This window comes from Anomaloglossus baeobatrachus, chromosome 3 (genome assembly GCF_048569485.1).
Source record: "Anomaloglossus baeobatrachus isolate aAnoBae1 chromosome 3, aAnoBae1.hap1, whole genome shotgun sequence".
Taxonomy (NCBI): Eukaryota; Metazoa; Chordata; class Amphibia; order Anura; family Aromobatidae; genus Anomaloglossus; species Anomaloglossus baeobatrachus.
The window spans coordinates 569,911,432-569,937,915 of NC_134355.1; the positions used below are offsets into that span (position 1 = coordinate 569,911,432).

General features: G+C 51.6%; 1 protein-coding gene across 1 annotated transcript in view; it reads left to right on the forward strand.

The window, feature by feature from the left end:
- The window catches only part of COPB2 (coat protein complex I subunit beta 2), a 78,699-nt gene that overhangs the window by 16,550 nt on the left and 35,665 nt on the right, over positions 1–26,484 (forward strand). The window contains exons 4-10 of the mRNA XM_075340930.1: positions 8,476–8,602; positions 18,067–18,215; positions 18,313–18,459; positions 18,555–18,654; positions 19,096–19,238; positions 19,923–20,122; positions 20,230–20,340. Of these exons, the coding sequence (XP_075197045.1) occupies positions 8,476–8,602; positions 18,067–18,215; positions 18,313–18,459; positions 18,555–18,654; positions 19,096–19,238; positions 19,923–20,122; positions 20,230–20,340 (977 nt within the window). The remainder of the gene's footprint in view (positions 1–8,475; positions 8,603–18,066; positions 18,216–18,312; positions 18,460–18,554; positions 18,655–19,095; positions 19,239–19,922; positions 20,123–20,229; positions 20,341–26,484) is intronic.

Consider the following 26,484-nt stretch of genomic DNA (forward strand, 5'->3'; position numbering starts at 1 on the left):
TCTCAATCTTGATACACCGGAAGGGGACGCCATAGTAAATGACCTTATAGCGTCCATCAACCAGGTGTTAGATCTATCTCCCCCGCCTCCACCTGTAGAGGAGTCGGCTTCTCAGCAGGAGAAACACCAGTTCAGGTTTCCCAAACGTACACGGAGTGCGTTTTTCGATCACTCTAACTTCAGAGATGCTGTCCAGAAGCACAGAGCATTTCCGGACAAGCGCTTTTCTAAGCGTCTTAATGACACACGTTACCCCTTCCCCGCTGACGTAGTTAAGGGTTGGGCTCAATGTCCCAAGGTGGATCCTCCAGTCTCTAGACTGGCGGCTAGATCCGTAGTATCAGTGGCAGATGGTTCGTCGCTCAAGGATGCCACTGACAGGCAGATAGAACTCCTGATGAAATCCATCTATGAAGCCACAGGCGCGTCTTTTGCCCCAGCCTTTGCAGCAGTGTGGGCACTCCAAGCTATCTCAGCTTGTCTGTCTGAGATTAATGCGGTCACACGTACCTCTGCTCCGCAAGTTGCGTCTTTGACTTCTCAGGCGTCGGTATTTTCATCCTACGCCATGAATGCAGTCCTGGACTCTGCGAGCCGTACAGCGGTAGCGTCCGCCAATTCGGTGGCAGTCCGCAGGGCCATGTGGCTACGCGAATGGAAGGCAGACTCTGCTTCCAAGAAGTTCTTAACCGGTTTGCCATTTTCTGGCGACGGTTTGTTTGGCGAGCGATTGGATGAAATTATTAAGCAATCCAAGGGAAAGGACTCGTCCTTACCCCAGTCCAAACCAAACAGACCTCAGCAACGAAAAATTCAATCGAGGTTTCGGTCCTTTCGGCCCTCAGCCAGGTCCCAATCATCCACGTCCAACAGGCCACAGAAGGGCCAGAGGAACTCTGATGCAAGTCACGTCCTCCAAAGACCGCCGGAGGCACCGTCTCCAAGGCGGCCTCCTCATGACTTTCGGCCTCCCCAAACCGCATCCTCGGTTGGTGGCAGGCTCTCCCGCTTTTGTGACGCCTGGTGGCCACATGTCCAAGACCGATGGGTGAGAGACATTCTGTCTCACGGTTACAGGATAGAGCTCAGCTCTCGTCCTCCGACTCGTTTCTTCAGAACATCCCCGCCCCCCGAGCGAGCCGAGGCACTTTTTCAGGCGGTGAACACTCTGAAGACAGAAGGAGTTGTGATCCCCGTTCCCCTTCAAGAACGTGGTCACGGTTTTTACTCCAACTTGTTCGTGGTGCCAAAAAAGGACGGATCATTCCGTCCCGTTCTGGACCTCAAACTGCTCAACAGACACGTGAGAACCAGACGGTTTCGGATGGAATCTCTCCGCTCTGTCATCGCTTCGATGTCCCAAGGAGACTTCCTAGCATCAATCGACATCAGGGATGCTTATCTCCATGTGCCGATTGCACCAAGGTCATGGCATCCGTGGTGGCGTACACTCTCAGGGCCACTCGGTGATCCCTTACTTAGACGATCTCCTAGTCAAGGCTCCCTCCCGGGCGGCATGCCAACACAGCCTGACCATTGCTCTGGAGACTCTCCAGAGGTTCGGGTGGATCATCAATTTCCCAAAGTCAAAATTGACACCGACCCCATCACTGACTTACCTCGGGATGGAGTTTCATACTCTCTCAGCGATAGTGAAGCTACAGCTGGACAAACAGCGTTCACTACAGACAGGGGTGCACTCTCTTCTTCGGGCCCAGTCACACCCCTTGCGGCGCCTCATGCACTTCCTAGGGAAGATGGTGGCAGCAATGGAGGCAGTTCCCTTTGCGCAGTTTCATCTGCGTCCACTTCAATGGGACATTCTCCGCAAATGGGACAGGAGGTCGACGTCCCTAGACAGGAACGTATCTCTTTCATTGGCAACCAAAACCTCTCTTCAGTGGTGGCTTCTTCCCACTTCTTTGTCGAGGGGAAAATCCTTCCTGCCCCCATCCTGGGCTGTGGTCACGACGGACGCGAGTCTGTCAGGGTGGGGAGCGGTTTTTCTCCACCACAGGGCTCAGGGAACCTGGACTCCGACAGAGTCCTCCCTTCAGATCAATGTTCTGGAGATAAGGGCAGTGTATCTAGCCCTAAAGGCGTTCCATCGGTGGCTGGAGGGCAGGCAGATCCGCATACAGTCGGACAACGCCACGGCGGTCGCGTACATCAACCACCAGGGCGGCACACGCAGTCGTCAAGCCTTCCAAGAAGTTCGGCGGATTCTGCTGTGGGCGGAGGCCACAGCCTCCACCATCTCCGCAGTTCACATCCCGGGCGTAGAAAACTGGGAAGCAGACTTTCTCAGTCGCCAGGGCATGGACGCAGGGGAATGGTCTCTTCACCCGGACGTGTTTCAAGAGATCTGTCGCCGCTGGGGAGCGCCGGACGTCGACCTCATGGCGTCTCGACACAACAACAAAGTCCCGGCATTCATGGCACGGTCTGAAGATCACAGAGCTCTGGCGGCGGACGCATTAGTTCAGGATTGGTCGCAGTTTCGACTGCCTTATGTATTTCCTCCTCTGGCACTGCTGCCCAGAGTGTTACGCAAGATCAGGTCCGACTGCCACCGCGCCATCCTCGTCGCTCCAGACTGGCCGAGGAGGTCGTGGTACCCGGATCTGTGGCACCTCACGGTGGGTCAACCGTGGGCACTCCCAGACCGACCAGACTTGCTGTCTCAAGGGCCATTTTTCCATCTGAATTCTGCGGCCCTCAACCTGACTGTGTGGCCATTGAGTCCTGGCTCCTAGCGTCCTCAGGGTTATCTCTAGATGTCATCGCCACTATGAGATAGGCCAGGAAACCAACGTCGGCCAAGATCTATCACAGGACTTGGAGGATCTTCTTATCCTGGTGCTCTGATCAGGGTTTTACTCCCTGGCCGTTTGCCTTGCCCACTTTTCTTTCATTCCTGCAATCCGGAATGGACAAGGGTTTGTCTCTCGGCTCTCTCAAGGGACAAGTATCGGCGCTTTCCGTGTTTTTTCAAAAGCGTCTAGCCAGGCTTCCGCAGGTCCGCACGTTCCTGCAGGGAGTTTGCCACATAGTCCCACCTTACAAGAGGCCGCTGGAACCATGGGATCTTAACAGAGTGCTAAAGGCTCTTCAGAAACCACCTTTCGAGCCACTGCGGGATGTCTCTCTATCACGTCTTTCGCAGAAGGTGGCCTTTCTAGTGGCAGTTACATCACTCCGGAGAGTGTCTGAGCTTGCAGCGCTGTCATGCAAAGCCCCCTTCCTGGTTTTTCACCAGGATAAGGTGGTTCTGCGTCCGGTCCCGGAATTCCTTCCTAAGGTGGTATCCCCTTTTCATCTCAATCAGGATATCTCCTTACCTTCTTTTTGCCCTCATCCAGTTCACCAATGTGAAAAGGATTTGTATTTGTTAGATCTAGTGAGAGCACTCCGGCTCTACATTTCTCGCACGGCGCCCCTGCGCCGGTCTGATGCGCTCTTTGTCCTTGTCGCTGGCCAGCGTAAGGGGTCGCAGGCTTCCATGTCAACCTTGGCTCGGTGGATCAAGGAACCGATTCTTGAAGCCTACCGTTCTTCCGGGCTTCCGATTCCTTCAGGGCTGAAAGCCCATTCTACCAGAGCCGTGGGTGCATCCTGGGCATTGCGGCACCAGGCTACGGCTCAGCAGGTGTGTCAGGCGGCTACCTGGTCGAGTCTGCACACTTTCACGAAACACTATCAGGTGCATGCCTATGCTTCGGCAGATGCCAGCCTAGGTAGGCGAGTCCTTCAGGCGGCGGTTGCCCACCTGTAAGAGGGGGCCGTTTTTTTCGGCTCTTTTTATCGAGGTATTCTTTTACCCACCCAGGGACTGCTTTTGGACGTCCCAATTGTCTGGGTCTCCCAATGGAGCGACAAAGAAGAAGGGAATTTTGTTTACTTACCGTAAATTCCTTTTCTTCTAGCTCCTATTGGGAGACCCAGCACCCGCCCCTGTTCCCTTCGGGCTGTTGTTCTTTTGTGTACACATGTTGTTCATGTTGAATTGTTCTGTTGGTTCATGGTTTTAATTCTCCGAACATCCTTCGGATTGAATTTGCCTTAGACCAATTTATAAGTTTCCTCCTTCCTGCTTTTGCACCAAAACTGAGGAGCCCGTGATGCACGGGAGGGTGTATAGGCAGAGGGGAGGGGTTACACTTTTTAAAGTGTAGTGCTTTGTGTGGCCTCCGGAGGCAGAAGCTATACACCCAATTGTCTGGGTCTCCCAATAGGAGCTAGAAGAAAAGGAATTTACGGTAAGTAAACAAAATTCCCTTCTTTGTAATTTACCCTGAAGCCTGAGGCCTTTCCAAAATTATTCAATGTGTTCATTATCTCTGGAATTGCTTGAGAGGGATTGGCAATAAACAATAAAATATCATCGGCAAAAGCCAAAAGTTTCATTGTTGTCCCACCGACTCTCATGCCCTGAAATATTGCTAAATTATGTAGGGTCCTCAACATTGGGTCCAGAGCCAAATTAAACAATAAAGGTGACAAGGGACACCCCTGCCTCGTTCCCCTCTGTACCTCAAATGGCTCAGAGAATGTATTATTTATAGATAGTCTGGATTTGGGGTCTGTGTATATCATCTTGACTGCTTCGCAAAACCAGGATCCCACCTGGCGACATGCCAAAAGATTATGTAAATAGGCCCAAGAGACCCTGTCAAAGGCCTTGTCCGCATCAAGGCTAACTACTATATGTTTGGTACATCTATGCTTCCTGCTATAAGAGATAGCCCCAATAGCCGTCCTGATGTTATAGGTGATGGATTTCCCGTGCATGAATCCCGTTTGGAAGGGCAGAATAAGATCTGGAATCACTTGTTGTAATCTACCAGCTAGTATTTTAGTAAAGATTTTAAAATCAGAGTTGAGTAATGAGATGGGTCTGTATCCCTCCACCTGTAGTGGGTCTGTATCCCTCCACCTGTAGTGGGTCTTTTCCTGGCTTAGGTAATACTATCATGTTTGCCTCATTGAACCTGTCGGGAATTATTCTATCTGTGACTATCTTATTATACACTGCACATAGATGAGGACCGATAGAGGCTCCCAAGATCTTATAATATTCGTTACTAAATCCGTCGGGCCCTGGGCTTTTGGCTAGTTTAAGAGTGCCAATAGTTTTTACTATTTCTGAAATATTTATAGGGGCGTTTAGTACTACTCTTTGTTCCTCTGTCAAGATGGGCGCTACGGTACCATGGATAAAATCAGCTTCCCCGTCAACCTCCCTCGGTTCCGCCTCATACAGCGAGCCAAAGAATGTCCTGAACTCCTCCACTATTTCCTCATCTTTTGTTACCATGGTACCATCTTTCTTTTTAATTTTGTGGATTCTAGTAGTGGTTCTAAAGGGTTTGGTTAAAGAAGCTAGTAATTTCCCAGGTTTGTTGCCCCATTTAAAGTATTTATGTTTCTGATAGTCCAGGTTACTAAGTGCCATCTCATGGGCCAAGGTGTCCGCCGCCTCCTTGGCCTCTAAGAAATGTTGTTTTGTCGCATCCGTGTTGTTATTTTTAAAATCTTTATATGCCTGCGTGAGAAGTTTTTGTGCTGATATAGTTTGTTCCAGGAGCTTTTTTCTCTTATGGCTGACATATGATATTATCTGACCTCTTACTACTGCCTTGGAGGCAGCCCAATACAAACCAGCGTCCCCACTATGCTCGTGATTATCCTTCTCATAAAAGCTCCAGTAGTTTTGTAAAGAAGCTTTGAAATCCTCAGATTGATATAAATATGAAGGAAACCTCCACCTTCTTTCCCGTAGTATTGTGGTAGATAATAACAAATTAAAAGTAACCGGTGCATGATCCGAAATACAGATGTCTAGGATGTTGGAGGAAAGTAAATGTGGCATCAGTGCTGGGCTTAGTAGCCAATAGTCAATCCGTGTATGTAAGTCATGGACATGTGAATAAAATGTATAATCTTTATCTATTGGGTGCTGCATGCGCCATGTGTCTATTAGTCCCAATTGATTGACGAGATATTGCAAACCACTATGGAGCGCCAATAGAGGAGATGGCTGGGGACTTGACCTGTCTAAGCCATTTTTTGATTTTTTTTTACATCATTACAGAACAAAAATATAAACGCAACACTTTTATTTGTGCTCCAGTTTTTCATGATCTGAACTCAAAGACCTAAGACTTTTTCTAAGTACACAAATAGCCTTTTTCTCTCAAATGTTGTTCGCCGGACACCCCCAATACTGTAATACTGCACCTTTTACATTGGCTTTTTATTGTGGCCAGCCTAAAGGTGGTGTCACACATAGCAACGCAGCAGCGATCACGACCAGCGATCTGACCTTATCAGGATCGCTGCTGCGTCGTTACATGGTCGCTGATGAGCTGTCAAACAGGCAGATCTCACCAGTGACCAGCCCCCAGCCAGCAGCGACGCGTGGAAGCGTAACTAAGGTAAATATTGGGTAACCAAGGAAAGCACTTCTCTTGGTTACCCGATATTTACCTTAGTTACTAGCGTCCACAGCTACGTGTGCAGGGAGCCAGCGCTAAGCGGTGTGCTCTCCTACTGCCAGTGCCTGCTCCCTGCTCCCTGCACACGTAGCTGGAGTACACATCGGGTAATTAACCTGATGTGTACTCTGGCAAGGAGTGCGGGGACGAGGGAGCCGGCACTGGCAGTGTGAGAGCGGCGGACGCTAGTAACTAAGGTAAATATCGGGTAACCAATGGAAGGGCTTCCCTTGGTTACCCGATGTTTACCGTGGTTACAGCTTACCGCAGGCTGCCAGACGCTGGCTCCCTGCTCCCTGCACATTCAGTTCGTCGCTCTCTCGCTGTCACACACAGCGATGTGTGCTTCACAGCGGGAGGGCGACGAGCAAAAAATGAAGCAGGACATTCAGCAACGACCGGCGACCTCACAGCAGGGGCCAGGTCGTTGCTGGATGTCACACACAGCGACTGCGACGGGAGGTCGCTGCTACGTCACAGAAAATGGTGACTTAGCAGCGACGTCGTCTATGAGGTGGATGGATTATCTGTGCAAAAGAGAAGTGCTCACTAACACAGATTTAGGCTAGGTTCGCACACTGCGTCTTTTTGACGCTGCGTTTTTGTGCGTTTTTGGCTGCGTTTTGCTGCGTTTTTGATCTCTGCGTTTTGCTGTGTTTTTCCAATGCATTGCATGGGGGGGAAAACGCAGAAAAACGCAGGAAAGAACTGACATGTCCATTTTTTTTTTTTAACTCAAAAACGCAGGTAAAGAAAACAGATGTGTGCGGACAGCAAAAATGAAAACTCATAGACTTTGCTGGGGAAGCAAAGTCCTGCAGTTTTGAGGCCAAAAGCGCACCCGAAAAACGCGCAAAAACGCCGCGGAAAAACGCACTGTGCGCACATAGCCTTAGAGAAATTAGTGAACAATATTTGAGAGAAAAAGGCCTTTTGTGCACATGGAAAAAGTCTAAGATCTTTGAGTTCAGGAACAACGGCAGCAAAAACAAAGGCGTTTAGTTCTTATTTTTGTTCTTGCGAGGGCTTGTTTTTTGTGCGATAAGTTGTACTTTTGAATGAAACCGTCCCTTTTATTATATGATGTACTGGAAAGCAGGAATAAAATTCCAAGTGTGGTGAAATTGCAAAAAAAAAAAAGTGCAATTCCGCAATTTTTATTTTTTTTTTAATTATTGTTCACAGCGTTTTGTTTTACTTTGACAATGACCTGTAAATATTATTCTCCAGCTCAGTACAATTACGGCGTTATCCAACATGCATAGTTTTTTTTTATTTATGTGGTGAACAATATTCAGAATCTTGTAAAAATAATAGTAATTTTTCTTGTGTCTCCACGAGCCATAACATTGTCAGTGTTTGGGATATGGGGCTGTGTGAGGGATTGTTTTTTGTAGCCAGAGCCAATGTTTGTATTGATATAATTTCGGGGGAAGTACAATGTTTTGATCACCTGTTATTGCGCAGCTGAAAACAAAAACCCTGCAATTCTGGCGGTTATTGACCTAGTATTTAAGCCGATGATTGCGTAAAAGCGAATCTGTTAGCAGGGATTTGCTATGATATCTCAGAGCAGTGTGATGGCAGAACAGAGATCCTGATTTCAGCAATGTATCACTTAGTTTGCTGGGAATAGCACTTAAGATCAACCGTTTTTTTCTGCTGCAGATCTAGGAGTACTCAGCACACAGCACTGTTTGGCAAATTCTGTTTGCACTGTGCATAGGCAGAAAATTGATAATCTTTTGGCTGGGTTGGACCAGGAGGCACAAGGCACCTAGTCCTGTAATAATGATCTCCTGCTGGTAGAACACTGATTTTATTTAAGCATCAAAACACAGCCCAGTAAGTGACACATCACCGGAATCAGGGTCTTCTCCCATAATCTGCTGCTCTTAGATTACCTGGCAAAAACCTGCTGACAGATTCCCTGTAATTATGGAGTCGTTGATCTTATGGCCCTGTATTTTCTTTTAAGGATGACATGCAGATCCGAGTCTTCAACTACAACACCCTGGAGAGAGTCCACATGTTCGAGGCTCACTCCGACTACATCCGCTGCATTGCCGTACACCCCACTCAGCCCTACATACTGACCAGCAGTGGTAAGACTTTGAGCTTGTTAACATAAACTGCTCTCTTATAGGATTTGTGTGTATATATAGCTGGGAAGGTAAATTACCTAATATACTTTCATTAGGATTAGTATTCCTTCTCCAATCCTAATGAACAGCAATTAGAAGAAAATTAAATTCCTGATGGGCGGCCGTAGACCTGTAAACAATCTACTGAGCTCGATTTCTGGTGATCTACAAGTCATGAAGCCCCCGTCAACAGTGTGACACATCAGTAATGCCTATTCCTTCCAGTGTGGGCCATAGTCTATGACTGGACAGCCTGGGGTCATAATTCTTAGGGGTTTTAGGTGAGCTCATTTTGGCCTGAAGTTTCTTGCATGACAAACTTTTAATTTAGCCCCCAGCGATTTTTTTTTTTTTTTTTGTTTTCTTCCATTTTTACTTATTTTTATTTTGTTTTTCTCTTCCTTCTGCCAAGAGCCGTAACTTTTTTATTTTTCTTTTAATCTTGCCATATGACGGCTTGATTTTTGCTGGACGAGTTGTACTTTCAAATGAAACCATTAGAATTAACATAGTATAATGGAAATTGGCACAAAAATTCCAAGTTCAGAAAAATTGCAAAAAAAAGTGTGATTGCATGATTGTTTTTGGGCTATTTTATTCACCGTGTTCAGTATATGGTAAAACTGATGTGTGGGTGGGATGCCTCAGTTCGGTATGGGTTCGCAGACAGCAAACATGTATAGGTTTACTTTTATCTAAAGGGTTAAAAAAAATCAGAAGTTTGTCCAAAAACAGTGGCTCACTTTTTTGCACCATTTTCTGCGACCCGTAGCATTCTCATTTTTCGGGATATGGGACTCGGTGACGGCATATGTTTTGCATCTTGAGCTGACGTTTTTAATGGTACCATTTTTGCACAGATGCTACATTTTGATTGCCTGTCATTGTATTTTGGCATTTGGAATTTTTTTTTGCCGTTTACCATTTAGGTTAATTGATTTTATATTTTGATCGGGCATTTCTGAACATGGCGTTATCAAATATGGGTCTATTTTTTATTTTTTTTTACCTTTTAATTTTCAATGGGGCAAATCGGGGGTGATTTGAACGTTTAGGTGTTTTTTGTTTTATTTTTCTTTTTCTAAACAAACTTTTTTTTAACTTTTTTTTTTCTTTTCATTTTACTAGAGCCCTAGGGGACTATAAGGATAAGCAGTCTGATCACTCATTCATTTCTCCTGATCAGAGATGCACAGCTCAGGCCAGGAAAAATACTGCTCTCCTCTGCTACAATGGCAACAATCGGCTCCTCGTGATCACGTTACGGGGCCTCCGATGGAAGCGGGAAAAGTCAATTTCCCTGCTGCGGCCTTTTAAATCACACTGTCACATTTTGACAGCACGATATAAGGGGTTAACGGACAGAAGTGAATCGCGGATCCACCCACGCCTGATAGCCGCACATGTCAGCTGTTCAAATCAGCTGACATGTGCGGGACTCACTGCCAGCTGCCTGCATCAGCCGGTGGTGATTACACCGACATTATCTAGGACATACTCAGTACTTCCAATGTCGGTAAGAGGTTAAACCCTGGTTTATATCTGTTCCCTCTGAGCAGAATATAAGTAACCAGTCAACAATGGGGCCAGGAATTATTTTTTTCCCTCCATTGTGGTAGGTGATTTAGGGAAATTGTTGCTGGAATTGATCACAAATTTTTATAGCCCTGTGCCCAGATATGAGTTGTTGCTAGTCTTATATCCAGATGAAATATAACTTTGAGTGCATCATTTTATTAATAGTCTATGGACGCTGGACGAGTGAACCAAGCACACAACTTGGTCATTAGTAGGGCTGAGTAGATCCGAACTGTAAAAGTCCAGATCCGCGTGGTTTCAAAGATTTCCGGGTGCCGGATCCGGAATTCTGGGGGCACGATCCGGATTCGGCACTGGCGAAAATAAGTAAAAAATAAACAAAAAGAGATAGAAAACAGCGCTTCATACTTACCGAGACTCGGTGTCATGGCGGCACACTGCTTCTGGGTTGCGCATTCACTTCCTGCACTGTGCATTGCATACACACAGCTTTCTGTGTTTTCTTTATCGTTCCTTCCATGGGAGACCCAGACCATGGGTGTATAGCTAGCGCCTCCGGAGGACACACAAAGTACTACACTCAAACGTGTAGCTCCTCCCTCCGGGCTATATACACTCCCTGGATGACAATCTACCCAGTTCAATGCTTTGTGTTTCATGAGGATACACACACTTGCATTCTCTGATATTTTTTTCTCATTTTTATTTTATTTTAAAGATTTGGAAGAAAAGCGGGTCCAGTCTGGACTCCCGGCATGTCCCTTCACACCCCACTCTGTCGGCGGTGCTGTTAAGGTTGACTTTATAAGGCTGGAGCCTTCACATGCCGCGCTCCTTCACATCCTCTAAGAGGCTCTGGGTTGAAGTGGGAGCCTCCACGGTCCTCTCTGCTTGCAGAAGACCGGTCTCCATCCGCAGCCCTGTCTGGTCCCTGCTGGAAGGAGCATTTACCCCCCTCTCCAGGGACATGGCCCTGCGTCTCAAAGCTAAGTATAGAGACGTTTTTCAGGGGTCCCGGGTACTTTTATTAGGGGGACAGTATGTGTTTTAGCGTTACTGTAAATTCCGGCCGATTCTGGGGATTTCCCCTGAGAACCGCGCCGAAGGTGCCTGCTCGTCGGCCGCATTGTTAAATCTAGGCCCCGGCTTCTGTTTGGGCCTAGTTTCGGTTTTGGCTTCTCTGCATGTTTTGCATACAGCGCCGCCCACCGGCCGACCAGCAGAGGGGAGGGCACTCCTCTCTGGGGAGATGTTCCCTCCCCTGTATATCGTCCTGTATCTCTCTGCCCTCCGTTTTTCCCGCTCTTGGGCTTATACACGCCCCCCCTCTTTCTCCCAGCGCCATTTTCTCAGCGTTCTTACACTGGAGGGCGCTGGATGCTGCAGCTGCATACTATCAGGAAGGCTAACGCTTCACAGGGGAGCGGTGGAATCCGGAGGGCACACAGAGAGCACGGGCTGGTAAGCCACAACCTCTGGTTGTGGACTTTTATTAAACTCTCAGGCATTCTACAGGAGTGTATTCTGGCTGCAGAGCCTCCACCTCAGCAGCATGTCTGTCACTAGGAGCAAGGCTGCAAACATGTACGCTATATGCACTGCTTGTAAGCTCATTCTGCCAGAGCCAAGCACATACCCACATTGTGATGCCTGTGCTAACATGGTTGTGTCTCAGCCTGGAGCCTCCGCAGGGGTCCCTCCGGCTGCTTTGGCCCCGGTGGCTGAACCCCCGGCTTGGGTAGCATCCTTTTCACAAGCTATTTCCAAGTCTTTTGCCGACTCCATGGGGCAGCTGTCCCGGACACTGCTGTCCATGCATCAGCCCCCTTCTCAGGGTGCTTCGGCTGCTCCTAGCTCTGCAGAGCTCCCAGAGCATGTCCCAGGACCCCGTCCCCCTAAACGGAGACGCAGGGACCCTTCTCCTTCCTCTTCCCACGGCTCTGATTCACGTGCCGAGGTGCAGGGCGAGGAGGACTCGTTTACTGTGGGCTCAGACGCTACCTCTATGTACCCCATTGACTTGTCTGAGGGTGATGCGGATGTTAGTGACTTGATTGCGTCCATTAACTCCGTACTGAACCTCAACCCACCAGAGTCTGAGGAACAAGCCTCTCTGGTAGAGAGACACCAGTTTACCTCACCTAAGAAAGCTAAAAGTATGTTTTTTAACCACTCCAGCTTTCAGGCCACTGTTACCAAACCCAGGGCCTGTCCTGACAAACGTTTTCCGAAGCGTAGTTCAGATGACCGTTTTCCTTTTCCACCAGAGGTGGTTAAGGAATGGGCTCAGTCCCCAAAGGTAGACCCTCCGGTGTCCAGAATCTCAGCCCGCACAGTCGTGGCTGTGGCTGATGGCACTTCTCTTAAGGATCCCACTGACCGCCAGGTTGACCTTTTGGCCAAGTCTGTATATGAGGCGGCTGGAGCCTCGTTCTCCCCATCTTTTGCGGCAGTGTGGGCTCTCAAGGCAGTCTCTGCCTCTCTGGAGGAGATGCATTCCCTCACCAGGGACTCTATGTCTGAGCTGGAGACCTTAACTTCTCAAGCTTCGGCTTTTGCATCCTACGCCATGTCTGCCATCCTGGAGGCTTCTCACCGCACGGCGGTGGCCTCCGCTAACTCCCTCGCGATCCGCAGGATCTTGTGGCTTCGAGAGTGGAAAGCAGACGCTTCCTCAAAAAAGTACCTTGCGAGTCTCCCTTTTGCTGGGTCCCGGCTGTTTGGGGAACAGCTGGATGACATAATCAAGGAGGCTACTGGCGGGAAGAGTACTTCCTTGCCTCAAACTAAGGCCAGGAAACCTGTCCAGGGCAGGATCCAATCGAGGTTTCGTTCCTTTCGTTCCTCTAACTGGTCATCCTCGAAGCCCTCGACCGCGTCCACTACCGCAGCCAAGGATCGTAAATCGAACTGGCGTGCAAAGCCGCGTCCTCAAAAGACCGGAGGAGCCGCTGCCACTAAGGCAGCCTCCTCTTGACTGGCTGCGCCAGCAACGTCCTTGGTCGGTGGCAGGCTCTCCCACTTTGGAGACGTGTGGTTCCAACACGTCACCGATCAGTGGGTGCGGGATATTATCTCCCACGGCTACAGGATAGAATTTTCTTCCAGCCCGCCAAACAGATTTTTTCTGTCCACACCCCCTTGCTCCAAGGCCGCCGCCTTCTCTCAGGCCGTGGCATCCCTGCAGGCCAACGGGGTAATTGTTCCGGTTCCCGCCCGGGAACGGTTCAGCGGTTTCTACTCAAACCTCTTTCTAGTCCCCAAGAAGGACGGTTCCTCCCGGCCCATCCTGGATCTCAAGCTTCTCAACAAGCATGTTCAGGTGCGGCACTTTCGCATGGAATCTCTGAGATCGGTCATTGCCTCAATGACCCAAGGAGATTTTCTGGCATCCATCGACATCAGAGATGCCTATCTGCATGTGCCTATTGCGGTCTCACACCAGCGTTGGCTACGCTTTGCAATCGGAGAGGAACATTTCCAGTTTGTGGCTCTTCCCTTTGGCTTAGCCACGGCCCCTCGAGTGTTCACCAAGGTCATGGCAGCAGTGGTTGCGGTCCTGCACCTCCAGGGATTGGCAGTGATTCCTTACCTGGACGACCTTCTAGTCAAGGCCTCATCCAGTGTAGACTGCCAGCGGAGTGTCTCTCTCACTGTCGCCACGCTAATTCAGTTCGGGTGGCTTGTCAACCTGCCCAAGTCCACTCTGACCCCGACCCAGGTACTTATGTACCTAGGGATGCAATTCGAGACTCTGCCGGCACTTGTCAAGTTGCCCTTAGTCAAACAGCAGTCCCTTCGTCTGGCGGTGCGCTCTCTGCTGAGGCACCGCCGTCATTCCATCAGACACCTCATGCAGGTGCTGGGTCAGATGGTGGCGTCAATGGAAGCGGTTCCCTTTGCCCAGTTCCATCTGCGTCCCTTGCAGCTGGACATTCTCCGCTGTTGGGACAAGCGGATCTCTTCCTTGGACAGGCTGGTGGCTCTGTCATCACAGGCCAGGAACTCCCTTCAGTGGTGGCTTCAGCCCCTCTCCCTGTCACAGGGACGCTCCTTCCTGACTCCGTCCTGGGTGATCCTCACCACGGATGCCAGCCTCTCCGGTTGGGGAGCGGTATTTCTCCATCACCGAGCACAGGGCACTTGGACTCCGTCCGAATCAGCCCTCCCGATCAATGTGCTGGAGATCAGAGCTGTGTTTCTAGCTCTCCTAGACTTTCACCACCTGTTGGCGGGCAAGCACATTCGGGTTCAGTGGGACAACGCGACAGCGGTTGCCTACATCAATCACCAGGGCGGGACTCACAGCCGTCTGGCGATGTTGGAGGTTCAACGAATCCTCCAGTGGACGGAGGACTTCAAGTCCACCATATCTGCAGTCCAAATCCCAGGCGTGGAAAACTGGGAGGCCGATTATCTCAGCCGTCAAACCGTGGACGGCGGCGAGTGGGCCCTGCATCCGTCAGTGTTCAGATCGATCTGCCGCAAGTGGGGCACTCCGGAAGTGGATCTCATGGCATCCCGGCACAACAACAAGGTTCCGGTTTACGTGGCTCGCTCCCACGATCCTCAAGCCTTCGCAGCAGACGCACTGGTTCAAGATTGGTCTCAGTTCCGTCTGGCCTATGTGTTTCCCCCTCTAGCGCTCTTGCCCAGGGTTCTGCGCAAGATCGGAACGGAGGGCCGTCGAGTCATACTCATTGCTCCGGACTGGCCCAGGCGAGCTTGGTACCCAGACCTTCTCCGCCTGTCCGTAGAGGTGCCGTGGCATCTCCCGGACCGCCCAGACCTTCTCTCTCAAGGTCCGTTCTTCCGCCAGAATTCTGCGGCTCTCAGATTGACGGCGTGGCTTTTGAGTCCTGGATCCTGACGGCTTCAGGCATTCCCTCTGAGGTCATCTCCACCATGACTCGGGCTCGGAAGTCTTCCTCGGCCAAGATTTACCACAGGACTTGGAGAATTTTCCTGTCCTGGTGTCGCTCTTCCGGCCATGCTCCTTGGCCGTTCTCCTTGCCGACCATCCTGTCTTTTCTACAGTCAGGTCTACAGTTAGGTCTGTCCCTCAATTCCCTCAAGGGACAGGTGTCGGTTTTGTCGGTATTGTTCCAGCGGCGTATCGCCCGACTGGCTCAGGTGCGCACCTTCATGCAGGGCGCATCTCACATCATCCCTCCTTACCGGCGGCCCTTGGATCCCTGGGACCTTAATCTGGTCCTCACGGCCTTACAGAAACCCCCTTTTGAGCCTCTCAGGGAGGTTCCTTTGTCTACACTTTCACAGAAAGTTGTCTTTCTAGTAGCCATAACTTCTCTCAGGAGAGTTTCTGATTTGGCTGTGCTTTCTTCGGAATCCCCCTTTTTGGTGTTTCATCAAGACAAGGTGGTTCTTCGTCCGACTCCGGACTTTCTCCCTAAGGTGGTGTCTTCCTTCCACCTTAACCAGGACATTTCATTGCCCTCTCTTTGTCCGGCCCCTGTGCATCGCTTTGAGAAGGCGTTGCACACCTTGGATTTGGTGCGGGCGCTCCGAATCTATGTGTCACGCACCGCCGTTTTTCGGCGGTGCACCTCACTTTTTGTGCTAACCACGGGTCAGCGCAAGGGTCTCTCTGCTTCTAAACCGACCCTAGCTCGTTGGGTTAGGTCGGCTATCGCCGATGCCTACCAGTGTTATCAGGTGCCTCCCCCGCCGGGGATTAAGGCGCACTCGACCAGAGCTGTCGGTGCCTCCTGGGCTTTCAGACACCAAGCTACGGCTCAGCAGGTGTGTTAGGCTGCCACTTGGTCCAGTCTGCACACTTTTTCGAAGCACTACCAAGTGCATGCTCATGCTTCGGCAGATGCGAGCTTGGGCAGACGCATCCTTCAGGCGGCTGTCGCCCATTTGTGAAGTTAGGTTTTGCCTACTTCTCAGTTTGGTTTATTTCCCACCCATGGACTGCTTTGGAACGTCCCATGGTCTGGGTCTCCCATGGAAGGAACGATAAAGAAAAAGAGAATTTTGTTTACTTACCGTAAATTCTTTTTCTTGTAGTTCCGACATGGGAGACCCAGCACCCTCCCTGTTGCCTGTTGGCAGTTTTTTGTTCCGTGTGTTTCACCGGCTGTTGTTAGTAGACAGAGTTCTGGTTTTGCCGAGTTTTACTCTATCTCTACTTATGGGTGGATGTCCTCCTTCAGCTTTTGCACTGAACTGGGTAGATTGTCATCCAGGGAGTGTATATAGCCCGGAGGGAGGAGCTACACGTTTGAGTGTAGTACTTTGTGTGTCCTCCGGAGGCGCTAGTTATACACCCATGGTCTGGGTCTCCCATGTCGGAACTACAAGAAAAAGAATTTACGGTAAGTAAACAAAATTCTCTTTTTCTCTGCCCACTGGCCGTCCTCTCATCTGTCATTGGTTGCAGGCTGACGTGCCCCCCCCCCCCCAGCCTGTGACAGTATCTGCCTGCCATGCAGTCATCGCAGCTCAGTTACTGTCTAAACAGCCAGCGGTCGTGCTCTATGGCCGCTTGCTATGTAGCAGAGCTGAAGCGGCATGGGACCTGATGTGGATTACGCCGGAGCTGCAGGGTGTTGGGGATTAATAAAGAGGTGAAGGAGGGTGGGCGTTTTGTACTTTATTCCAAGTAAACGATTTTTCTCTGTCTTGTTTATTTAACAATATTAACCCCTCATTACCCCGATTGCCCACCACTCCAGGGCAATCGAGAGGAGCCGGTATTGCACTGGGATTGTCACAGCTAATACATGCAGCAATACCGGTCGGCTGAGGGCTGAGAATACCAGCCCCCAGCCTGCATTATCAAGGCTGGGGATGAAAATTAGGGGGGACCGCACGTCATTTTTTTTTTTATTTCTTTAAATAATAAAAAAAAGCCGCGTCACCGGAACAACAACGGACACTTTTGACAGGAGTGTGTATGTGTTTGTATGCTCATGTTCAGAGAGCGCAGGCTGTGCCGGCTGATGTCATGTCAGACTTGTACAAGTCTGACAGTTTATCACCGGCACAGCCGCACTCTTCTGACAGGAGCGTGCATGTGTTTCTGAAAGACATTCACGTTCACCATACTGACCCCCAGACACTTGGACTGCTTTCCCCGCCCACCAGCCGTCCTGCCGCCTGTGATTGGTTGCAGTCAGCTGCCATTAAGGGTGGGGGAGCGTCTAGCTGCAACCAGTTACACGCGCCGGTGGGCGGGCAAAACAATGAATATTTAACTGTCGGCTCCAGAAGAGAAAAGAGTGACCCGGATGGAGTTTGCTGCCATGACACAGCCTCGGGTGAGTACACCACATGCGCTCCTACTCCCCTATCCCTTCCACAAACATTTTTAATCTCCAAATTCTGGTCCCTATTGACTTTTATGAGCACCGGAATCCGAAATGGATCCGGATTTTTTTTTTCAATCCGGCAGGGATCCGCCTGTCCCAGATTTTGGCGGATTCAATCAGCCCTAGTCATTAGTTGTGTCCAGCTCAGTCATAAAACAACTTGCCAGACGCAACTGATCTATATAAATCCACCCAAAGTAACGCCAATAAATTGGCAAAAAAATTGTCTTGCTGAGTCGGAAAGTACAACAAGCCTAATTTTCAGGTTGGGAAAGAAATATATTTGGGCACTGTACTCTCATAGACCTACACTGTAAAAGTGAGCATTGTATTGTGGAAAATCTGTAAATTCCAGCATGTGTTTCACAGGAGAAAATGGAAATGTGCTTGATAGTGTGAACATGAAGCATTATCAGTAGTACACGGAGTGATAAATGAGCAGTGTAAAGCACAGAGAAATGCTGTACTCCTGTATAAGAGCCGTGTTAGACGAACATGAAATCCTCATACATGGGAAATTGAACCCAATGTTCCATGTGTTTCCTGCAGATGACATGCTGATCAAGCTCTGGGACTGGGATAAGAAGTGGTCCTGCTCCCAGGTGTTTGAAGGCCACACGCACTACGTCATGCAGATCGTCATTAACCCCAAGGATAACAACCAGTTTGCCAGTGCCTCTCTAGATCGCACCATTAAGGTAAAGTATGCCTGTGCCTGCTATACATTATCCGGCTCTATCATGGTCTTTATGTATTGTAATATATGTATTAGCTACACTAATCTCTGCTGTGCAGGTATGGCAGCTCGGATCCTCCTCCCCCAACTTCACACTAGAGGGGCACGAGAAAGGGGTGAACTGCATAGACTATTACAGTGGTGGTGACAAACCTTACCTAATCTCTGGAGCGGATGACAGACTTGTCAAGATCTGGGACTACCAGGTTAGTAAATCAAGCAAACTACTAGATGACGTGTTACTCTTATCTCTGTTATTCAGACCATGTAAAGACACATTGTTGAATTTTCCCATCTTCAGAACAAAACTTGTGTCCAGACTCTGGAGGGTCACGCTCAGAACGTCTCCTGCGTCAGCTTCCACCCTGAGCTTCCCATTATCATCACTGGATCAGAAGATGGTACGTGTTCCTTCAATTCTACTTTGCTGTTTTGTTCCAGTTCCACAAAGTGCTGTCTCCTCAGTTTTCTCATGCTCTGATTGCCATTCAAATCGTTATGCACTAGTAAATATTGTGGAAACCTGGTTCCAATCCCTGTGGCCTCTTACCCCTCTCCCTGGCCTACCTATGCTGGAGACCACGGTGACTAAGAAATTGCTGGATGCAATAATATGTCTTTACATGAGCAGCCGGCTTATAATTTCAACTCAGATTCACGGTAGTTCAGCAAGCAGCAATCTAAGCTGTATGGGCCCTTTAAGGGAAAACAGTGAATGTAATACAGATAATCTTAACAAAAATGTCGGCTCATTTCATTTCTGAAAAATAATCATAGGGTAGTGCAAATTTATGGAATGTATTTAGAAAGTTTTACATTTCACAACCTCTCTTCTTGTTTAGGTACTGTGAGGATCTGGCATTCTAGCACCTACCGTCTGGAGAGTACCCTGAACTATGGCATGGAGCGAGTGTGGTGTGTGTCTGGACTTCGTGGCTCTAATAATGTGGCTCTAGGGTACGATGAGGGCAGCATCATTGTGAAGGTGAGGTGTATTGTCTCTTCAAATAATTACTGTATTTTTTGTATTATAAGAGCCACTTTTCCTCCCAAAAATTTGGGAGGAAAATGAGAGGTGCATCTTATAATACGAATGCAGCTTACCGGGAGGTGGAGAATGGGCGCTGTGCTGTCTGCGGTGGGGGCCGTGTGGAGTAGTGCGGGGGGTGAAATGCTCTGTTTGCAGTGCGGGCTTAAAATAGTGCCCAGAGTCGGCGCATGTGCAGATGGAGCTCTCAGCTAAAGATCTCATATGCGCTTGTGCCGTCTCTGGCCCATTGATATCTCAGCAGTGGACTTAAGGAAAATGGTGCCTGGAAGTGGCACGTGCACAGATGAGATCTCAGCTTGTCATTGAGCCAAGAGCTCAATCTGCGCATGTGCTGACTCCGGGCATCATTTCTTTGAAGCCCGCACCGCCAATAGAGCATCTGTGACACCCACTGCACCGCTGTGCTCCACACAGCCAGCACGGCGCCCGCAGCTTGCACAGCCCCCACCACAGCGCCTGCAGCATCGCACTGCTCCAGCACCGCCCTTGCCTCCTGTGACCCCTGCACCACCACCGCTGCCGCCCCCCCCTCCAGTAAGACACCACCGGAGTATAAGGTGTTTTGTTTTAACTACAAATGAGAATTTGACAGCACATCGCCTTTCCTTATATCCGTAGTTGGGTCGTGAAGAGCCAGCAATGTCCATGGATGCAAACGGAAAAATAATCTGGGCCAAGCACTCTGAAGTTCAGCAGGCTAATCTGAAAGCCATGGTTGAGACAGAGATTAAAGATGGAGAGAGGCTTCCTCTAGCTGTGAAGGACATGGGCAGCTGTGAAATATATCCCCAGACTATCCAACATAACCCTAATGGGAGGTAAGACTGTGTCTGCAGAGGGGGGCAGTAGGGGGGACAAGACTTTATCTGTAGTGGCTACAGTGAAGCTATTGTCATTATGTACATTAATTTCCAATGTCTTCCAGGTTTGTAGTTGTGTGTGGCGATGGAGAATACATCATTTACACCGCTATGGCCCTAAGAAACAAGAGCTTCGGATCTGCACAGGAATTTGTGTGGGCTCACGACTCCTCTGAGTAAGTCTTAATATTTATTGGAGTAAGATTTATGGATGTAATCCTAAATGTAATTATCAGAATTAATAGTACAATAGATATTAAAAGGTTAGCTTGAAGGTGGCCCGATTCTACGCATCGGGTATTCTAGAATTTACGTATTGTGTAGTTCATGTATGATTTTTGTTATATATAGATATATATATATATATATATATATATATATAGATGTTGTTGTGTGTAGTTACCAAGTGTTTGTGTAGGGCGCTGTACATGTTCTGGGTGTTGTCTGGGTGTGAAGGGGTTTGTGAGAGCGGTGTTGTATGTGTGTTGCGTGTGTTGCGTTGTTTGTGGAGCGCTGTGTGTCTGTAGCGTTGTGTGTGTGTGTGGTGTGTTTTGGGGGGGAGGTATGTTTTGTGCATTGTGTGTGTTGTGCGGTATGTGCGTATATTTGTGTGTGCCGCGGTGTTTGTGTGTTGGGTGTTGTGTGTGTGGGTGTCTGTGTAGGGCAGTTGTTTGTGGTTCCCAGTGTGTGTGTGTGGTGTGTTGTGCAGTGCGCGCGCGTGTGTATGTGTGTTGGGGGGAGGTGTGCACTTCCCATCGTGCTCCATCCCCCATGCAGTGCACTCCCCATCGTGCGCCATCCCCTATGCTGCGCACCCCCCATCATGCTCCATCTCCCATGCTGTGCACTCCCAAACGTGCTCCATCCGCCACGCCATGCTGCGCACTCCCAAACGTGCTCCATCCGCCATGCTGCGCACTCCCAAACGTGCTCCATCCGCCATGCTGCGCACTCCCAAACGTGCTCCATCCGCCATGCTGCGCACTCCCAAACGTGGTCCATCCGCCATGCTGCGCACTCCCAAACGTGGTCCATCCGCCATGCTGCGCACTCCCAAACGTGCTCCATCCGCCATACTCCGCACTCCCCATCGTGCTCCATCCCCCATGCAGCGCACTCCCCATCGTGCTCCATCCGCCATGCTGCGCACTCCCAAACGTGCTCCATCCGCCATGCTGCGCACTCCCAAACGTGCTCCATCCGCCATGCTGCGCACTCCCAAACGTGCTCCATCCGCTATGCTGCACACTCCCAAATGTGCTCCATCCGCCATGCTGCGCACTCCCAAACGTGGTCCATCCGCCATGCTGCACACTCCCAAACGTGCTCCATCCGCCATGCTGCGCACTCCCAAACGTGCTCCATCCCCCATGCTGCGCACACCCCATCGTGCTCCATCCCCCATGCTGCACCAGCATCAGCCTCTCTACCCGCAGCATCAGCCTCTCTGCCTGCAGCATCAGCCTCTCTGCCTGCAGCATCAGCCTCTCTGCCTGCAGCATCAGCCTCTCTGCCTGCAGCATCAGCCTCTCTGCCTGCAGCATCAGCCTCTCTGCCTGCAGCATCAGCCTCTCTGCCTGCAGCATCAGCCTCTCTCCTCCCAGCATCAGCCTCTCTCCTCCCAGCATCAGCCTCTCTGCCTGCAGCATCAGCCTCTCTCCTCCCAGCATCAGCCTCTCTCCTCCCAGCATCAGCCTCTCTCCTCCCAGCATCAGCCTCTCTCCTCCCAGCATCAGCCTCTCTCCTCCCAGCATCAGCCTCTCTCCTCCCAGCATCAGCCTCTCTCCTCCCAGCATCAGCCTCTCTCCTCCCAGCATCAGCCTCTCTCCTCCCAGCATCAGCCTCTCTCCTCCCAGCATCAGCCTCTCTCCTCCCAGCATCAGCCTCTCTCCTCCCAGCATCAGCCTCTCTCCTCCCAGCATCAGCCTCTCTCCTCCCAGCATCAGCCTCTCTCCTCCCAGCATCAGCCTCTCTCCTCCCAGCATCAGCCTCTCTCCTCCCAGCATCAGCCTCTCTCCTCCCAGCATCAGCCTCTCTCCTCCCAGCATCAGCCTCTCTCCTCCCAGCATCAGCCTCTCTCCTCCCAGCATCAGCCTCTCTCCTCCCAGCATCAGCCTCTCTCCTCCCAGCATCAGCCTCTCTCCTCCCAGCATCAGCCTCTCTCCTCCCAGCATCAGCCTCTCTCCTCCCAGCATCAGCCTCTCTCCTCCCAGCATCAGCCTCTCTCCTCCCAGCATCAGCCTCTCTCCTCCCAGCATCAGCCTCTCTCCTCCCAGCATCAGCCTCTCTCCTCCCAGCATCAGCCTCTCTCCTCCCAGCATCAGCCTCTCTCCTCCCAGCATCAGCCTCTCTCCTCCCAGCATCAGCCTCTCTCCTCCCAGCATCAGCCTCTCTCCTCCCAGCATCAGCCTCTCTCCTCCCAGCATCAGCCTCTCTCCTCCCAGCATCAGCCTCTCTCCTCCCAGCATCAGCCTCTCTCCTCCCAGCATCAGCCTCTCTCCTCCCAGCATCAGCCTCTCTCCTCCCAGCATCAGCCTCTCTCCTCCCAGCATCAGCCTCTCTCCTCCCAGCATCAGCCTCTCTCCTCCCAGCATCAGCCTCTCTCCTCCCAGCATCAGCCTCTCTCCTCCCAGCATCAGCCTCTCTCCTCCCAGCATCAGCCTCTCTCCTCCCAGCATCAGCCTCTCTCCTCCCAGCATCAGCCTCTCTCCTCCCAGCATCAGCCTCTCTCCTCCCAGCATCAGCCTCTCTCCTCCCAGCATCAGCCTCTCTCCTCCCAGCATCAGCCTCTCTCCTCCCAGCATCAGCCTCTCTCCTCCCAGCATCAGCCTCTCTCCTCCCAGCATCAGCCTCTCTCCTCCCAGCATCAGCCTCTCTCCTCCCAGCATCAGCCTCTCTCCTCCCAGCATCAGCCTCTCTCCTCCCAGCATCAGCCTCTCTCCTCCCAGCATCAGCCTCTCTCCTCCCAGCATCAGCCTCTCTCCTCCCAGCATCAGCCTCTCTCCTCCCAGCATCAGCCTCTCTCCTCCCAGCATCAGCCTCTCTCCTCCCAGCATCAGCCTCTCTCCTCCCAGCATCAGCCTCTCTCCTCCCAGCATCAGCCTCTCTCCTCCCAGCATCAGCCTCTCTCCTCCCAGCATCAGCCTCTCTCCTCCCAGCATCAGCCTCTCTCCTCCCAGCATCAGCCTCTCTCCTCCCAGCATCAGCCTCTCTCCTCCCAGCATCAGCCTCTCTCCTCCCAGCATCAGCCTCTCTCCTCCCAGCATCAGCCTCTCTCCTCCCAGCATCAGCCTCTCTCCTCCCAGCATCAGCCTCTCTCCTCCCAGCATCAGCCTCTCTCCTCCCAGCATCAGCCTCTCTCCTCCCAGCATCAGCCTCTCTCCTCCCAGCATCAGCCTCTCTCCTCCCAGCATCAGCCTCTCTCCTCCCAGCATCAGCCTCTCTCCTCCCAGCATCAGCCTCTCTCCTCCCAGCATCAGCCTCTCTCCTCCCAGCATCAGCCTCTCTCCTCCCAGCATCAGCCTCTCTCCTCCCAGCATCAGCCTCTCTCCTCCCAGCATCAGCCTCTCTCCTCCCAGCATCAGCCTCTCTCCTCCCAGCATCAGCCTCTCTCCTCCCAGCATCAGCCTCTCTCCTCCCAGCATCAGCCTCTCTCCTCCCAGCATCAGCCTCTCTCCTCCCAGCATCAGCCTCTCTCCTCCCAGCATCAGCCTCTCTCCTCCCAGCATCAGCCTCTCTCCTCCCAGCATCAGCCTCTCTCCTCCCAGCATCAGCCTCTCTCCTCCCAGCATCAGCCTCTCTCCTCCCAGCATCAGCCTCTCTCCTCCCAGCATCAGCCTCTCTCCTCCCAGCATCAGCCTCTCTCCTCCCAGCATCAGCCTCTCTCCTCCCAGCATCAGCCTCTCTCCTCCCAGCATCAGCCTCTCTCCTCCCAGCATCAGCCTCTCTCCTCCCAGCATCAGCCTCTCTCCTCCCAGCATCAGCCTCTCTCCTCCCAGCATCAGCCTCTCTCCTCCCAGCATCAGCCTCTCTCCTCCCAGCATCAGCCTCTCTCCTCCCAGCATCAGCCTCTCTCCTCCCAGCATCAGCCTCTCTCCTCCCAGCATCAGCCTCTCTCCTCCCAGCATCAGCCTCTCTCCTCCCAGCATCAGCCTCTCTCCTCCCAGCATCAGCCTCTCTCCTCCCAGCATCAGCCTCTCTCCTCCCAGCATCAGCCTCTCTCCTCCCAGCATCAGCCTCTCTCCTCCCAGCATCAGCCTCTCTCCTCCCAGCATCAGCCTCTCTCCTCCCAGCATCAGCCTCTCTCCTCCCAGCATCAGCCTCTCTCCTCCCCAGCATCAGCCTCTCTCCCCCAGCATCAGCCTCTCTGTCCCCAGCATCAGCCTCTCTGTCCCAGCATCAGCCTCTCTGTCCCCAGCATCAGCCTCTCTGTCCCCAGCATCAGCCTCTCTGTCCCCAGCATCAGCCTCTCTGTCCCCAGCATCAGCCTCTCTGTCCCCAGCATCAGCCTCTCTCCTCCCAGCATCAGCCTCTCTGCCTCCCAGCATCAGCCTCTCTGTCCCCAGCATCAGCCTCTCTGTCCCCAGCATCAGCCTCTCTGTCCCCAGCATCAGCCTCTCTGTCCCCAGCATCAGCCTCTCTGTCCCCAGCATCAGCCTCTCTGTCCCCAGCATCAGCCTCTCTGTCCCCAGCATCAGCCTCTCTGTCCCCAGCATCAGCCTCTCTGTCCCCAGCATCAGCCTCTCTGTCCCCAGCATCAGCCTCTCTGTCCCCAGCATCAGCCTCTCTGTCCCCAGCATCAGCCTCTCTGTCCCCAGCATCAGCCTCTCTGTCCCCAGCATCAGCCTCTCTGTCCCCAGCATCAGCCTCTCTGTCCCCAGCATCAGCCTCTCTGTCCCCAGCATCAGCCTCTCTGTCCCCAGCATCAGCCTCTCTGTCCCCAGCATCAGCCTCTCTGTCCCCAGCATCAGCCTCTCTGTCCCCAGCATCAGCCTCTCTGTCCCCAGCATCAGCCTCTCTGTCCCCAGCATCAGCCTCTCTGTCCCCAGCATCAGCCTCTCTGTCCCCAGCATCAGCCTCTCTCCTCCCAGCCTACCCCAGCCTCAGCCTCTCTTCTCTCAGCCTTCCCATCCCAGCCTTCCCCAGGATCAGCCTCTCTCCTCCCAGCCTCCTCCAGCACGCCGTGCTCCTCTGCCGACACTCACAGATCCGATCGCATACACTCACACACACCCACACACACCCGATCGCATACACTCACACACACATACATTGACGATATTGCACATACGCGCTTATACTCACAACATCCGGAGATACCACATGCTTCTGGCCATGTGATCCTCCGGCAGGTCCTGGAAGCTCACAGCACAGTTTTGCCGCCGAGAAGCAAGCGATATCACGGGATGTTGTGAGTATGTGGATGCGATGTGAGGTGTGTGTGAGAGTGAGTGTGATCTGATGTGTGTGCGTGTGTGTATGTTCCGCCGCTGCAGGACCTTGATGCGCTGGTAACTATGCTACCATGGTTACCAGCGTATCTCGTCCCCCACTCGCACGGGAGCCCACACCAGCATACGCCGGCCAGCCCCAGCAATGCGAGGGTATGTGTCGGCTGGTTTGGCGGCGTACGCTGATGTGGGCTCCCAGGGGTACAGTACTCACCTGGTAGTCGTGGCTCCGTGACCGTGTCGGTTCGGGGAATGCGTGGGGGGGGCGGGGCCAGAGCTAGCGTGCATTGCGTGAGGGGGGCGGGGCGTGGCCGAGTTGCCAATGCCTGCTGGGTGCTGGGGCAAGAGGCCAATCTGTGGGGGGGCGGAGCCTGGGCGAGCGGCCGGCCAATCCGTGTGGGGGCGCAGCCTGGGCGAGCGGCCAATCCGTGCGGGGGGGGCGGGGCCATGGCGAGCCCAGCGACCAATCAGCTTTGTGTCACCGTAAGGACACAATTTTGGAGCAAGACAGACAGACAGAATAAGGCAATTATATATATAGATCATGAGTCTGACAGATCTTAACCTGCACAGATTGGTGGAATGTGGAACTTTTATCCATTTTATATGGAGCTGCATGCTCTGCATCCTCTCCATTTATTCCTTAGGCTGCTTTCACACATCAGTTTTTTGGCATCAGGCACAATCCGGCGAAAAAACTGATGCGATGGATCCGGCGAAAAAACGGATCAGTTGCATCAGTTTTTTCCATCAGTTCCTTCAGTTTTTTGACAGATCCGGTGTGATACTGAGCATGCTCTGTTCAAAAAAAACTGATCGGCGGCCGGATCAGTTTTTTTGCCACATTACACTGGATCCGGCGTCCATAGG